Source organism: Schistocerca gregaria, chromosome 1 (genome assembly GCF_023897955.1).
Source record: "Schistocerca gregaria isolate iqSchGreg1 chromosome 1, iqSchGreg1.2, whole genome shotgun sequence".
In the NCBI taxonomy this organism is placed as follows: domain Eukaryota; kingdom Metazoa; phylum Arthropoda; class Insecta; order Orthoptera; family Acrididae; genus Schistocerca; species Schistocerca gregaria.
In genome coordinates, this window is record NC_064920.1 from 1,057,577,093 (window position 1) to 1,057,594,271 (window position 17,179).

At 38.3% G+C, this 17,179-nt stretch overlaps 1 protein-coding gene across 1 annotated transcript in view; it reads right to left on the bottom strand.

The window, feature by feature from the left end:
• Positions 1–17,179, bottom strand: part of LOC126281097 (serine/threonine-protein phosphatase 6 regulatory ankyrin repeat subunit A-like) — a 333,802-nt gene that overhangs the window by 64,837 nt on the left and 251,786 nt on the right. Inside the window, exon 12 of the mRNA XM_049979815.1 lies at positions 12,023–12,442. Within this exon, the coding sequence (XP_049835772.1) occupies positions 12,023–12,442 (420 nt within the window). The remainder of the gene's footprint in view (positions 1–12,022; positions 12,443–17,179) is intronic.

Genomic DNA, 17,179 nt, shown 5'->3' on the forward strand with positions numbered 1-17,179 from the left:
GTATACCCAAAATTTATTGGATTTCTTTTAGTAGCCATGTAGATGACCTCACACTTTTCTTTGTTTAATGCTAATTGCCACTTTTTGCACCATACAGAAATTCTCTCTAGATCATTTTGTAATTGGAACTGATCATCTGATGATTTTACTACATGGAAAATTAGAGCATCATCTGCAAACAGTCTAAGGGGGCTGCTCAGATTATCACCTAGATCATTTATATAAATCAGGAACAGCAAAGGGCCTATGACACTACCTTGCTGAATGCCAGATATCACTTCTATTCTACTTGATGACTTACCATCTATCACTATGAACTGTGACCTCTCTGACAGGACATCATAAATCCAGTCACACAATTGAGATGATACTCCATATGCATGCAATTTGATTAATAGTAACTTGTGAGGAACGGTATCAAAAGCCTTTGGAAACCTAGGAATATGGAATCGATCTGAGATCCCTTGTCGACAGCACTCATTACTTCAAGGGAATAAATAGCTAGCTGTGTTGCACAAGAACAATATTTTATGAATGCGTGTTGGTTAAGTATCAATAAGTCATTTTCTTCAAGGTGATTCATAATGTTTGAGTACAGTATATGCTCCAAAATCCTATTGCAAATTGGGGTCAGTGATAAGGGTCTGTAATTCAATGGGTTACTCCTATTTCCTTTCTTGAATATTGGTGTCACCTGTGCTACTGTCTTTAGGTACAGACCTTTCACCAAGTGAGCCCTTGTATAAGATTGCTAAGAAAGGCGATATTGTGTCTGCATACTCTGAAAGGAACCTGATTAGTATACCATCTGAACCGGAAGACTTGCCTTTTTTAAGTGATCTGAGTCGTTTCACAACACCTACGATATCTACTTTTTACGTCACTCATGCTAACAGCTGTTCTGGTTTCAAATTCTGTAATATTTACTTCACCTTCTTTCATGAAGAAATTATGGAAAACTGTATTTAGTAGCTCCACTTTAGTGGCACCATCTTTGGTAACATTTCCATCGCTATCGCACAGTTACGGTATTGACTGTTTTTTGCCACTGGTGTACTTTACATATGACCAGAATCTCTGTGGGTTTTCTACCATATTTTGAGACAATGTTTCATTGTGAAAACTATTAAAAGCTTGTTGTATTGATGTCTGCACTAAATTTCGAGCTTCTGTGGAACTTAGTCAGTCTTGGGGATTTTGTGTTCTTCTGAATTTGGCATGCTTTTTTCATTGCTTCTGCAACAGTGTTCAGATGTGTTTTGTGTACCATGGTGGATCAGTCCTGTCTCTTATTAACTTATGTGGCTTGAATCTATCTATTGATGTTGATATTGTATCTTTGAATTTTAGCCATATCTGGTCTACACTTACATAATTAGCTTGCTTATTTAGGAAACTGTGTAAAATACTCTTATTGAACATGATTTCATCCAAAAACGTGCATCATTGTTCATACTAGGCTGATGAATCCACTCACTTGTGAACTGGAATGAAGTAATTGTGAACAACTGATGAGAGATGTCTTTTTTGAATTCAACAGTTTGCAGTTATTTGACCAGTAGCATATGCTTCATAACTACAAATATGTCTACTTCACTCAAAGACAGAGAATGAAATCTTACATTCAAATTTTTATCATTTTTTTCATCAGAGAATGTAAAGGACCACAGTTTCTCTGGATAAAAATTGTCCACATGACTCACTGATTGAACCTAACTTTCAGTAACAAAGATATAAATTCTTCTAAAATAGTAATAACAATAAAAATAATAATCAATCAACTCCTGACACTGAGGGTGATGATGTACATGATATTACAACAGGAATAAAACTATTTACAGTATCCCTGTAACCTTTCCCATAAAGAGGGCTAGTAATGGCATACTTTATATGGTGGAAAACATTCCATATGGTAGTGTAGCACTACCTATGTCACTATGAACATAACTATCAGCTCAAAACAACTATTCAGGGTTCCATTCAAAATCCCATCATAATTTTTATTTTAAACATTTAGAATGATGCATGTTTTAGAAAAGGATATCAGTCCTGGCTGTAATTGATTAAATTATTGCAAAATGATAGTTCCAATATAATTAATCACTTCTTAAACTCATATAAAAGAAGCAGTCATCAGGTTTTAATTATCACTTAATACATGTCCTCAGTCTTGGTACTATACACACAGTCTAACTTGACACTTTGTGATGAGGGTGCTGGAATAGGCAGAATCTCTTAGAGTCACTCCCAGAATCTCTTGTGCAGAATGTCAAGTTAGTTGACATTGAAGTCCTTGCACCACAGTACCACAGCTCACCACTAGTGGAGCACTTTATCAATGTGGTGTTACATTTTTTTCTCCTCTAATGGATGACTCCTCTACAACAACAACTGGTGAGCTATGATATTGTGGCACAGTGATATCAATGTGACCAGGACTGTGAACTTATGTTTGCTAATAAACAAAAAATAATTATGGAACTTACAGAACTTCATTTCTTAGATGCAATAATCAAAACTGTATCAAGAAACTTTTAAAAACAAAGATAACATTCAATACTATTTATTCCTGATGGTCAGTTTCAACAGTTAATATTATCATCTTCTGATCTTCAAAAAACTTTCTGTTATACAGTCTGTTCCATTATGAGTGTATCACACATTCCATGTTTATGTCATAGTAGTAGTATGTAGTATATACAGTCATAATGGAACAGGGCATATAACAACAAGTTTTTTGAATATCTGATGATGACAGTATTAACACTTTAAACTGGTTATCAGGAATAGAGAGCATTGAATGGGATCTTGGCTATAAAAAGTTTCTTAAAAACAAGTACACATCACACTTCCTAACACTAGTCATGAGAAATTTCAAAACTTTATGACTAGCCTTATACTTATTTCATGTAATCCATACTTTTAGCCATCCTATATGTAGACACACACACACACACACACACACACACACACACACACACACACACACACACACACACACACACAGACAGGGTGCCCCTTCTACGGATCATCAGACACATTTTCTCTGGTGTTTTGTCAGATATCTGTAATTTAGTTTTCGCAGCATGTAGTTGGAGTCAGCCCAAACAAATGTTGCTCATCAAGTCTTTTATGCAATGACCAGTGCAAACAGAAAGCATTGGTTTGTTTTCCATCATGGGCAAAATGATTTTTAACATGTAATTTTATGTGCTCAATCAATTAACAGTCCCAATGTAGTCCAGTGCAATATTTGTAGCAGCAGTTACCAAGCATCATTGCTGTGTGGCACACCACTCAACATGGGCCAGGGCAGTGCTGTCACTGTTGTAATACTGGTTACTCTTCCTGTTTTACTGTCCCTGCTAATATGTATCAATAAAACAAATACTGCACTACACCAATTTGGGACTGCTTAATCAAGTTAGCACATGAAACTGTGGTTTAAACATCGTTTTACTTGTAGTGTAAAACAACTGACACTTGCTATTAGCACTGGGCATTGCACGAAAGACTTGATGAGCAGTATCTGTTTGGGCTGACTCCAGCTTCACATTACAAAAAAGAACTTAGAGGTATCTGCTGAAATGACAGAGAAAAAGAAAATGCACCTGACCACACTTATGGAAGACACCCTATGTGTGTGTGTGTGTGTGTGTGTGTGTGTTATCTTTCAGCAATCAGCTACCTTTCCATCAGCTACTCACCAAACAGTAAACTGTCACATTTACAAACTTACATCATACTGCAGATGAAAAATAGGTCAGCATCTTGTTTTATAACTGAAATAAAATGTTGTAACTTCGTCAAAGGTTGCACTGAGAAGTGTCCTTCTTTATTTCCTGATGGAGACTAGGTTCTCTAATGTCTGTCCTATGTAGTCTATTTACTGTTTTTGAGTTGGCTGCAATGCCACTTTGATCATGACTGCAGGGTCACTATTTGTACACAGGCTATCACTTGCATTTGTCACATAATACAGATAGTTTGAAAATGGACACAGGTGTCTGAACCTAGTCACCATCAATAAATAAAAAAAGATACTTTCCAATGCAACTTATGATGGAATTGGAATCATTTATTTCAAATGGTCACAATGACGTAAATGTTTGACTACCTCTGAATGTGATCCATGAGCTCGTCTGTCTTCTTTTTTTCATTATTTTATTTATTTATTTTTATTTAAGCATCAAGTTCCACAGGAACAAATTGAGGAGCCAATGTGCATGGTAACAGAACAACTCATGACATGAAATTACACCAGAAAAGTTAATAAAAAGTAATGTAAAATTTACACTTATTGTATACAGATCACAAGTTGCTGAATACATACTAGCATAATCAATAATTTAACACAAAAATTTGCTTAATTTTTTTTACAGGAGTCCCTGACGAAATAGAATGGTTTAGCCATAAGGAAATTCTTCAATTCAGACTTGAAAGTTTCAGGATTAGTGCTATGATTTTTTAAAGTCTTGTGGTAGCTTTTGGGAAATTGGTGCAGCAAAATACTGTACACCTTTCTGCACAAGTCAAAGAGGTGCATTCCAAATGCAGACTGGATTTCTGCCAAGTATTATCTAAGTGAAAGCTGCTAATTGTAATTGTTAGCAACAAATGACATTAAAGAAAATACATATATATAGAGGGAGAGAGGCCAATGCCAGAATTCCCAAAGTCCTGGACAGCGGCCAACAACAGGTTCACGAACTTACACCATATATTGTTCAAACTGCCCATTTACAAGAAAAAAATACTCTCTGTGAATAGGAAGAAGTATGCCAGAACATAATTCTATGTGCTGTAGATGAATGCAAATAAACAATGTAAGCTAATTTTTGTGTTGGACTACCACTTATTGCAGATATTATTCTAATGGTAAATATAGCAACATGTGGTTTTTTAACTATATTCTGAACATGAGATTTCCATAACAGCTTACCATCTATCTGAACAGATAGGAATTTTGACTGTTCAGACTCACTATTCATATGCCCATTGTGTGAGAACTCACCACAAGCAGAGACTCAAGGCTGAGACTGCAGTGGTCACCTCATTAGTATCCAGAATAATCACTAACTGCCTCATAATTAACTTCTTAATTTCTTCGCTCATAAAACTATAGGATAGACACTGTTTTTCACAGTGGTTATGGGATGATGTAGCAGCATCTGCATGATCCAGTGAGGAAACTCTTTGGCCAGTGATACAGCTCTGGCAGAGCAACAATCTCTAGCTGAGTTCATTACTGACTACTGTTATGTACACCTGCATTCAGATATGTCTCCATCTTGCAATAAAGTGTAGGTCATTGGTATTTGTGCCATTCATTATTCTATCTGAAGCATACTAACCTATACCTACTCTACAGTGCTAACACAGCAAAAAATGATGCTATCAGCTACGAACTATTTCACATTCATCAACTAAGATCGCTTGCTACAATATTGAAGCCTCTCACAACCTTAGTGTTGAAGACATGCAGTTGTAAGACAGTGACTTCATAGTATTGAGTTCAGTGCTCCACAGCACCAGCAACAACCCTGGCCTTCAGCTAAATGTAAAAATGACACTTTCGTTTCCAGTGCCAGTAGTATCAACAATGACCTCTATGCAGCAGAACAATGTGTATCAGTTACTATCCTCCAGGTTGTCATGAGCTACAAATACCATTCTTCTTCTCATGATGAGTTAGTGCTTATGGAGACCAAAGAGCAAAGGTCATCGGTCTCCTATTCATGGCTCAGAACATAATCAGTGTACCCACTCTGTCTGCATATACATTACCTACTGTGTGTAAGTGTGAGAAAGTGCTCTAAATGTTTTGCATAGCTATATCTGAGTCAGAACATAGGAACCAGACCAATATTCACAAGTGGGAAACTGCCTAAAAATGACATCCAGAATGGTGGGGGGGGGGGGGGGGGGGGCCTCACTAACCCCTCATTGTTAATGTGCTGGGCAGATTTGATGCAGGGTAGGCATACCTCCACATCCCAGAAGTGGTTACATTAATGTGTGCAGCTTCCCAGATGGGTACCATTCTTCTACAGTCAAACAAGACACTCCTCAGCAAATCACTATGGATAGATAGAGACTATGTTGTTAAAACATGTGGTACCTTCCATGTTGCAGAGCTTTGAGCTCCGTGTTATTTTGTCTGTTGTCGTTCTCTGGCCAAATTTAGTGCTACATGAACCACATAATTTTCACAGCAGTACTGTGCATCTTCATTCATTACCTTTTCACCTAAACAACCTGACATGAGGTTTCTTATCACTGAATGTATTTTCCACAGTTATGATATTTCTGAAGTACATAACCTTACTATGTCACTCAGTGAACATGCGGACCTCAACAGTGATGTTACATTGTCATCCTTGGCTATCAAAAAATACAGTGTGGAGAAGATGGCACTTGTTGAGCTTCTTGCTTGAACACCGAAACAGCGTCTATGTAAAGTTACCTATGATGTGAATTAGGACACAAAAACACATTCTCAACTCAGGAGATGCTTCTTCCATTTAATTTATATGGTACTTATGCCAGATCACCCTTTTAGACACTGTGGATTATGAAATTACCCTCTAAGCTACAACTAGCAACTACCACAAATGAGCATGAATCAGTGGATAGAAGATTAATTGTACCAGACAGACTTCTCACAGTATTACACCTTCAACATAGCATCAGTTCAGCTGACAACAATGACCAGCCATGCACTCCCCATGGAACAAGCGATGACATGCAGCAACAAGCAGCCAAACAATCCCAAGTTTGTGCGGACGTCGCCGAGGATGACCCTATGTGCTGACAAAAATATGTGACCACACCTCTGCTGGTTCCATGCACATTTTGGTTATAAAGCACGCAATTGCATGGCATTCTGCAACTACCCATATGGAAAGAATGATCTGCAATAGGCGTTCCAGATCACTTCACCATTTTCAACTTGCTTAACATCTTCATACGTGAGCCAATTTCTTTACACATTATTTTCATGCGGCACACTCTACCTCCTGGACTACATGTACAATCAACATTTTCTCATTAGAGGTCTGTGGAGAGCATCGTTCCATGTGAGTTACCACTGACAGAAAAAAATTGTGTCTTTCAGCTCCATGAGGCAAATTATTTACACATTGCAGAATATGGAACCACACCACTAACCTTGGTCTTTGACTTAAAAGACATTTTCTCTTGGGAACTCTGCAATGCTGATATTAATGAACTAGTATTGGGGGAACCGGTATTGGCACCTGACTTTCTAAGACATTTTCATCTCTCTCCCAATTTGGCTTTTGGAATTCTTCCACATCACAGCAGCAGATGTTCTGTGGCCAGAATTACTGGTGCTCCACCGCCACTCATCCAATCAATGACTACCATCCTCAACTCAAAAACTGTCAGTTTTGTTGACACATTCAAATGCTGTCAACAGGTACAAGAAAGCAGCTTCTCATCAGCTTTGTAATTACAACAAACTACCCAGCAATACTCCAATATACAGAAGGGAACATTTCACCTATATGAAGAGAACCACTCTATACATGACAAAATTTACACATCAGCAGACAAGCCAAATGCTGTGCATATATGCTTGAAAGAGCTTGCTCTGAAAGAACCTCATTATTTCGTTTTTACCATCATGAATGAGTCAAAGGACGTAGAGCAGATGGCAGCAGATACTCACATGTCACCGGAGCAACCAGCAACAGAGCCACCGTCACCTGTACAGGTTAATCAAGTGCATTGCTCTTCTGGTGTCTGTACACTTGCTGTGTGTGTTTCCCCATCTTCCCTAATCTTGTGTGCAGTTCAAACAGTGTGCTGTCAGCAGTGGTACAGTTCATAAGATAAACACAATGTTGGGTCTGCCAGTCTGACACTAGGTGCACAGGCTAGCTTCAGAGAGACTGGGCAGCTAAGACGGTCATAAAGGAGTTATTGCAAGATGGGACTATTGGACAGTACAATAGTCATTGGGCCTCGCTCTTTCAGCATATACCAAAGAAAGATGGTGCCAATGACTATGTGGCCTTTGTTTCCTTTAATTCAATAGAAATCTTACCCTAGTTTTACATTACTTCCTAGTTTGATTCTTTGTACATTATGTCCTCTAGAATCTCTTACTTGCTAGTACAAATCCATTCCCTAGGAATCTCATGAACTGTTGCTTCTTTTGCATGAGTGATTTCTTGCCTTAGACAAAAGTAAACTGCCAAAATAAATGCTAGTACACTGGTAACGCTAGTGGCTGATACGCTGATCATAATGATATTCAATCTGTGTTTCTCTTCATATACATGCTGTACCATTTGATCTACCAAAATTTGCCCTTTCTCTGCAGCAGTTAATTCATTCATTGATTGTAGCAAAGTGGGATCAAAGATACTGTTCAGGAAGGTTAGGTCTTGCATAGGTAACAACATTGGTCAAGTTCCTGCAATTACCGGGGTTCCTTGTATTGTAGCAGGAAGGTGAAACTCTGTTCTGTCTATGTCCTCAATAAACTGCAAGTTTCAGTCATAGTCAGAACAGTGGTCTTTGTAGTTGTGAGTGTTTTATGTCAGAGCTAAGTGAATTCAAAGGAAAAAAAATATTGGTGTCCATGTGGTGGGTGCTTCCATGACCAATGGAGCCAAAGTATTTGGTGTTTCAGAAGGCACCATATCAAAGATTTAAACACATACAAGAAAAGTGGAAAAACATTGCCCAGTAAGTCACAATACAGATGAAAGTGTGCACTGAGTGATCGTGATAGATGGTCACTGAAGATGATTGTGACAAAAAATAAGAGGCCAACAGCTGCAAGTCAAAACCAGAACTGAATGTCAGACTTGCAAATCCTGTCACCACCGAAACAATATGAATGAGACCCATAAGTTGGGAATTTGAGGGCAAGCTGGAATTCCAAAACTACTCATCAGAGATGCAAATGCTGATAACAACAAAGCATAGTACCAAAGCCATAAAAACTGGATTGTGAAGCAACAAAAGAAAGTAATTTGGTCATATGAGTCTTGTTTCATATTGTTTCCAACTGCGTTTATATCCTAAGAGTGAAACAATTTGGGCAGCCATTCCATGGTATGCTATGGGCTCCATGATTACTACGCAAGGTCACATTACTGTTGAAGATCTGGCAGATCATGTCCATTCCATGGCACAGTATTTGCTTCCCAATGGTGATGTTGTGTTCCAAGACAACAGAGCCAGTGTTCATAAAGCTTGTGTCATCCAAGAATGGCCTTGTGAGCATGAGAATAAATCGTCAGATCTCCTCTAGCCACCACAGTCACCGTATCTCAATATCATTGAGCCTTTGTGATCTACTTTGGGGAGAATTGTGCATGATTACTATCCACCTCCATCATTGTTACCTGAATTTGCCACTATTATGAAGGAAGAATGGCACAAGATTCCATTGAAAACCATGCAGGACCTGTATTTATCCATTCTGTAAAGACTGAATGTTGTTTTGAATGCCATTGGGTAGCCTGTGACTGGTTTTAATCCAGGATCCAGAAGAAACTGCAAGGTGCTTACATTGTACCCCACCTGGGGCACAATTCCTAATATTTTCACCATTGCTTTCTTATTAGCCACATTGTCTGCTAAAGTTTTAGTGAGCTCTGCTGTCATGAGCTTGAGCAGTTTTTGCCATGTTGTACAGCACTAAGAGCATGTGATTCAAGACTATCATGTTCAATGGTAGAAATGTCAAACAGAAGTTAAGGGGCACTACAAATTCAGTATTATTGACAATATGTCAATATAATGACTGTCTGTGGGCAGGTATTGTCAATGCTAGAAATAATGTTGAATAACATTGATGATGACCGAAATATTTTCACTTTTACCAATACTTGTGGAACGTGTGAGAGCAAGTATTATCCATTTGACAATTCACCACTCTGTCATCTGCATTTTTCCAGTTTGGCTTCTCTGCAATATAATCAATATACACTAATTTCAGGCAATTTAGACTTCTATCCTTTTTTTAAAAATGAACAAAGAAATCATGTATTAATTTATTTAGTGTTACAGAAACAATCAATGGCTATGTAACCAGTCATCAAAAGTACTTTTGGAGAAATATTTAAGAAATGCTTGCAAATAACGTTTATGGATATTAACACACTAAATTTCAAACACTCAAATGACCTGCCTGTGTCCAAAAACTGTAAAGTTATTCCTAATTGCCTGTAAACTGGGATTGCTTATGACATTGCTATATTTTGTTTATTATGATTTCTCATGTTAACATTAGTAAATAGTACTTGACCATTGTAGTCATACTTTAATGCTATATTTGTGGAATCTGAAGGTAATTTATAGTGAATTAGCTGCAACCAGTTGCCTTTATAGATTTTTAGTCTTCCAAGATGACATTTCAAGATGTCTGGCATCCCGATTTTGCATGTTTACATTTATTTAAGTGTTGTGAACATTTTCTTTACGAGCAGCATTACAGAATTTTGCAATTGAATTTTTTAAGACAGAAGCATCATAAGTAAACAATCTTCAAATTCTGTAACTGAATGTAAACATCAGAAGATGGGTTGAACATATTTTGAACATAAAATAGATGTACTCTCAAAAATGTATTTCGGGGCATACTCTGTTGGTGTGGCATATTGAGAAAGGGGCACCATTCATATCAGTGCATTACCCCATAAACATCAAAAACACAGACGCTATAGTTTTCAATTTATAGGCTATGAGTACTGCTGTCGCATGGCATGGTTAAGTGGCCTGAGAGCTTAAGTAACTATGAGAATCAGGCCCACAGGTCACCACAGGATTCCCATACCTGCCCTAAGGAAGACAGCTCTCCAAAATGTGACCAGTAAGATGACTTGCAACATTTATATTGTAATAAAAATTTACTGGTATTGCTTTTTATGTTTTTGAAGTACAGTTCCTTTGCACTTGACTGCACTAGTTCTACAATTTGTACTGATTTAACAACTTAATAAATGTGATTTTACATTCTGTTAGTTCTTAAAAAGTACATATATTTTCAGTTTCTATACTTTTCACACTGAGCAGGGTAGTGCCTCGGTAAGCAAACAGGACTCACGCATTCAGGAGGATGACAGCTCATACCCATGTCGGGCCATCCTGATTTAGGTTCTGTCACTTCCCTACATCCGTTAAGGCAAATGCCATGAAGGTTCCTTCGAAAGGACATGTCTGTTTTCATTCTTCATCCTTCCCTAGTACAAGTTTCTACTCTGTCTCTAATGACTTCATTGTTGATGGGACATTCAACACTAATCTCCAGTCCTCTTGCTGTACTTTTTAGACGTTCTTTGACAACTACAGTAATTCAACATACATACCTTCAGGCTTTTTACATTCTTGGACTGATATGAAAATGCATGCAAACTGACAAAGGGATTGTTTTTATTGAATAAGGTATAAAAACACTGAATTTATTTATAGCAGTTTTTTGCAAGTTGCTGACTACTCACACAACTGATATTATTGTCATGCGACTCTGACCTCAAAGAAACTTTTGATTTTGAAAACTGTACCATAATTGTTTTTTGAATGCCCTATTTCTTGTTACATGGTTATCTTTAATAGGCTCATCCTATATGAAACTACCTCAGTGTCCTCTACTATTGCCTGCATCATAATATTGATGATTTATACCGTTTATATGTAAATAAAAATCTGTGCTTAAAAGTTACCCTTGCTATCACTAATGCTAACAGTTTTAACAAAACTCTCAGAAATCAACTCTTGGACCCAATGGATACTGGATTTATGTTTGTAATGAACAATTGATATCTGTTTATCATCACACAATGCTTTTCATAACTGCATCACCTTTTTAGTTTCTCCTTCATATCTGTACCATCAAAGTAAAAATCTGAATTTCACTATCACTTGTAAAATATGTGGGATTTTCTAACAGGCAACAGGCAGCTTTAGTTATTTGTAGGATTTTAAAGTAACTTATTCCTAACACTAACATATTTTCAAATGCCTCTCTGAGAATCAGCCATACCTTTGTATCTGCTGCTGCAGCTGCAATATGGAGAGGAGTCTTCCCTTGCGAGTCTTTAGCATTGGGGCTAGCACCTGATGTCAATAGTATTTGAACAAGAGTCTGTTTTTCTGTGTGAAATGGAGGCAACTGTACAGCACACATTAGAGCTGTCTCTCCATTTTCATTCTTTTCTTCAATTGTAGTAAGTTTTTTATTCAGTATATACTTCACTTTGTCAAGTGCATCTCTTCGAGCTCTGACTGCACAATGAAGAATATTATTACCATTATTATCACAACCAATCTCTTGTTTATGCTTCTTCATGAGAAACTTAGTGATTTCAATATTATCAATCTCAAATGATGTATGTAAGACTGTCTTGCCATGTTTATCTCTTACTGTTAAGTCAGCTCCAGCATTAATCAGTAGCTGTTTCACCTGTAGAGAAAAATACCAAAATAATTTCATACATAAGAGACTATCATAACACAACAATTACACACAATACATCTTATAGGTAAACGTTTCCAGCTGGTATAAATATATTATAAGTGTTGTTACATTAGTGGAAGTGTTGGTGAAGTGTTAAATAAGATTAAACAGGGTAAGAAGTTTATTTTCCTTCTTGCGCCTATAGCACAGACTTTAGGCTTAATTTCAAGCGCGCGTATCGTAAGTAAACAGTGACTTAAACTTATATGTAATCACCAGTGTTTTTTTATTCATTACGCTTTCAACTTATTTATATCTGCCTGAATAGTTTCTAGGATCCTTTGTTTACGTATTAGCCAGTACTTAAATCAGTTTATACGATTTCTGTTTTTGCCGTGAGTGTGAAGTGTGTGACATGCCATAGAATCGTTAGTTCCGGGGTATGGTGTGATGGGTGTTGTAGTTTCTTTCATTGGGGCGAATGTAGTGGCGTGGGAAATGGGGACATAAATGAGGCTCACCAGTGGTATTGTAGAATCTGCAGTACAGATAGGAAAATACTGGAACAGGAAGGGAAAATTGCAGCTCTTCAAACTGACCTAGACAAGGCAAGGGAGGATCTGGACAGGTTAAAGAGGGAGAAGGGTGAATAGAGGTGGGAAGTGGCAACAGGTAATAGGGGGAACAGGCAAAGGAGAGCATCAGACAGCTAGTGATAAATCTTGAAAATAGATTTGGCCTGTTGCCTCAGTCAGAATCAGATGAGCCTCATGTAGCTGAAGCTGTAGAAAGGGCACAACAAGTTTTCAAGGACTTGAAAAAGGTAGGGAAATTTGTAAAGAGAAAGAAGGTTCTGTTGTTAGGTAGTCCCATGGTAGAGGTGTTGGCCAACTAATGCAGGAAAATCTAGGTCCAGAGTACTAGGTCACGAACTTTTTCAAACCTAGTGCAGATCTGGGTCAGGTAACAGAGCATATAGGTTCTCTATGCAAGGATTTCACGAAGGAGGATGCCGTGGTTATAGTGGGTGGTCCTGAAAGAACCAGAGGTTGTACAGAGTTTCAGGGAGAGCATAAGGGAACCATTGACAGGAATGGGGGAAAGAAATACAGTAGAAGAAGAACGGGTAGCTTTGAGGGATGAAGTAGTGAAGGCAGCAGAGGATCAAGTAGGTAAAAAGACGAGGGCTAGTAGAAGTCCTTGGGTAACAGAAGAAATATTGGATTTAATTGATGAAAGGAGAAAATACAAAAATGCAATAAATGAAGCAGGCAAACAGGAATACAAACATCTCAAAAATGAGATCGACAGGAAGTGCAAAAGGGCTAAGCAAGGATGGCTAGAGGACAAATATAAGGATGTAGAGGCTTATCTCACTAGGGGTAAGATAGATACTGCCTACAGGAAAATTAAAGAGACCTTTGGAGATAAGAGAACCACTTGTACGAACATCAAGAGCTCAGATGGAAACCCAGTTCTAAGCAAAGAAGGGAAAGCAGAAAGGTGGAAGGAGTTTATAGAGAGTCTATGCAAGGGCGATGTACTTGAGGACAATATTATGGAAATGGAAGAGGATGTAGATGAAGATGAAATGGGAGATAAGATCCTGGGTGAAGAGTTTGACAGAGCACTGAAAGACCTGAGTTGAAACAAGGCCCCCAAAGTAGACAACATTCCATTAGGACTACTGACGGCCTTGGGAGAGCCAGTCCTGACAAAACTCTACCATCTGGTGAGCAAGATGTATGAAATGGGCGAAATACCATCAGACTTCCAGAAGAATATAATAATTCCAATCCCAAAGAAAGCAGGTGTTGACAGATGTGAAAATTACCGAACAATCAGTTTAATAAGCCACAGCTGCAAAATACTGACACGAATTCTTTACAGACGAATGGAAAAACTAGTAGAAGCCGACCTTGGGGAAGATCAGTTTGGATTCCATAGAAATACTCGTGAGGCAATACTGACCTTACGACTTATCTTAGAAGAAATGTTAAGGAAAGGCAAACCTACATTTCTAGCAATTGTAGACTTAGAGAAAGCTTTTGACAATGTTGATTGGAATACTCTCTTTCAAATTCTAAAGGTGGCAGGGGTAAAATACAGGGAGCGAAAGGCTGTTTACAATTTGTACAGAAACCACATAGCAGTTATAAGAGTCAAAGGGCATGAAGGGGAAGCAGTGGTTGGGAAGGGAGTGAGACAGGGTTGTAGCCTCTCACCGATGTTATTCCATCCGTATATTGAGCAAGCAATAAAGGAAACGAAAGAAAAATTCGGAGTAGGTATTAAAATCCATGGAGAAGAAATAAAAACTTCGAGGTTCACCGATGAAATTATAATTCTGTCAGAGACAGCAAAGGACTTGGAAGAGCAGTTGAATGGAATGGACAGTGTCTTGAGAGGAATATATAAGATGAACATCAACAAAAGCAAAACGAGGATAATGGAATGTAGTCGAATTAAGTCGGGTGATGCTGAGGGAATTAGATTAGGAAATGAGACACTTAAAGTAGTAAAGGAGTTTTGCTATTTGGGGAGCAAATAACTGATGATGGTCGAAGTAGAGAGGATATAAAATGTAGTCTGGCAATGGCAAGGGAAACATTTCTGCAGAAGAGAAAACATTGAGTATAGATTTGAGTGTCAGGAAGTCGTTTCTGAAAGTATTTGTATGGAGTGTAGCCATGTATGGAAGTGAAACATGGACGATAAGTGGTTTGGGTAAGAAGAGAATAGAAGCTTTCGAAATGTGGCGCTACAGAAGAATGCAGAAGATTAGATGGGTAGATGACATAACTAATGAGGAGGTATTGAATAGAATTGGGGAGAAGAGGAGTTTGTGGCACACCTTGACCAGAAGAAGGGATCGGTTGGTAGGACATGTTCTGAGGCATCAAGGGATCACCAATTTAGTATTGGAGGGCAGTGTGGAGGGTAAAAATCGTACAGGGAGACCAAGAGATGAATACACAAAGCAGATTCAGAAGGATGTATGTTGCAGTAAGTACTGGGAGATGAAGAAGCTTTCACAGGATAGAGTAGCATGGAGAGCTGCATCAAACCAGTCTCAGGACTGAACACCACAACAACAACAACAACAACATTTACACGTACAGTGAAAATGTACTTAATTCATTAAATAACAAGTTACAAGCAGCAGGTATTTTCTGTGATTTGTCAAAGGCATTTGATTGTGTAAACCACAACATCCTTTTAAATAAATTAGAATTCTATGGTGTCACGGGCAGTGGTTCAAGTCATACCTCGCTAACAGGAAACAAAGGGTGTCAGTGCAAGGGACTAGTGAATTAAGTCATCAGTCATCATCAGAATAGGAAGAAATTACATGTGATGTCCCACAAGGATCCATCTTAGGGCCATTGCATTTTCTTGTGTACATTAATGATCTCTCATCAGTTACACTGCCAGAAGCAGAGTTTGTTTTGTTTGCAGATGACACAAGTATTGCAATAAATAGTATGTCGAGTGTAGTTCTAGAAAGATCTGCTAATGATATTTTCATGGATATTAATAAATGTACAAAATAGGTTTGACCTGTTGCCTCAGTCAGAAACTGATGAGCCTCTCACAGAAGTAGATGTAGACAGGGCTCAACAAGCTTTCAGCAGCAAATTGATTAAGAATGTAGGGAAGTCTGCAAAGAAAAAGAAAGTCTTGTTGGTAGGTAGTTCGCATGCTAGGGGTGTGGGCCAACTTCTGCAGGATGAATTAGGGTTGGATTACCAGGTCAGAAGTTTTTTCAAACCTAGTGCTGAACTTGGGCAGGTTACAGAGGATTTAGGTTCACTATGTAAAGGTTTTACTAAGGAGGACACCGTGGTTATTGTGGGTGGGCCGGGCAACAGTATTGACAGAGATCCGGGGTACAGCATAAAGTGTGACCTGGCAAAGATTGCATCGGCATCGAATCATACCAGTGTTGGGTTTGTGTCGGTTCTGGAGCGCCACGACCGACCTCATTTGACCTCTTCTGTCAGGAGAGTTAATTTGGAGTTGGAACGGCTACTTGGATCTGGTGCAGGGTCACACATTGGTGTGGTTCCTGTTGATTCACTCTGTAGGTGGGACTACACTAGACATGGCCTACACCTCAACAGGAAAGGGAAGGGTAAACTGGCTGGGCTGATAGCAGGAAATTTAAAGGGGGGAGGAACTACATCTCATGGTGGAAACTCTTTTTTAGTGTAAGATCAGTGTCCAGTGGGAAACTCAGCCAAGCAAGTACTAAAGATGTTAAAAAAGTTCAAGATACTCACAAAAGTAAAGTGAAAAATAATGTTAGTATATTTCATCAAAATATTGGGGGATTGAAGAATAAAATTTATGAGCTTCTGCTTTGTTTAGAAGATATAGAAACCAAGAATGTAATAGATATACTATGCCTGTCTGAGCATCACATTGTCACTGATATGCAAAAGGTTAGCATCAATGGGTACAAATTAGCTGCACATGTAAGTAGAGATAATATGATGAGAGGAGGAATTGCCATATATGTCAAAAGCTTCCACAGTGCAAAAAATTTAGAAACTAAAAAATTTTGTGTAGAGCAACATATGGAAGCATGTGCCACTGAACTTAAACTAAATGATGGCACTTTCATAATTGTAACAGTGTATAGGTCCCCCTCAGGGAATTTCCAGCTATTTCTAGAAAACTTGGATGCTTTGTTGTGCTATCTGTCAGACAGGGGGAAGCAAATTATCATTTGTGGGGATT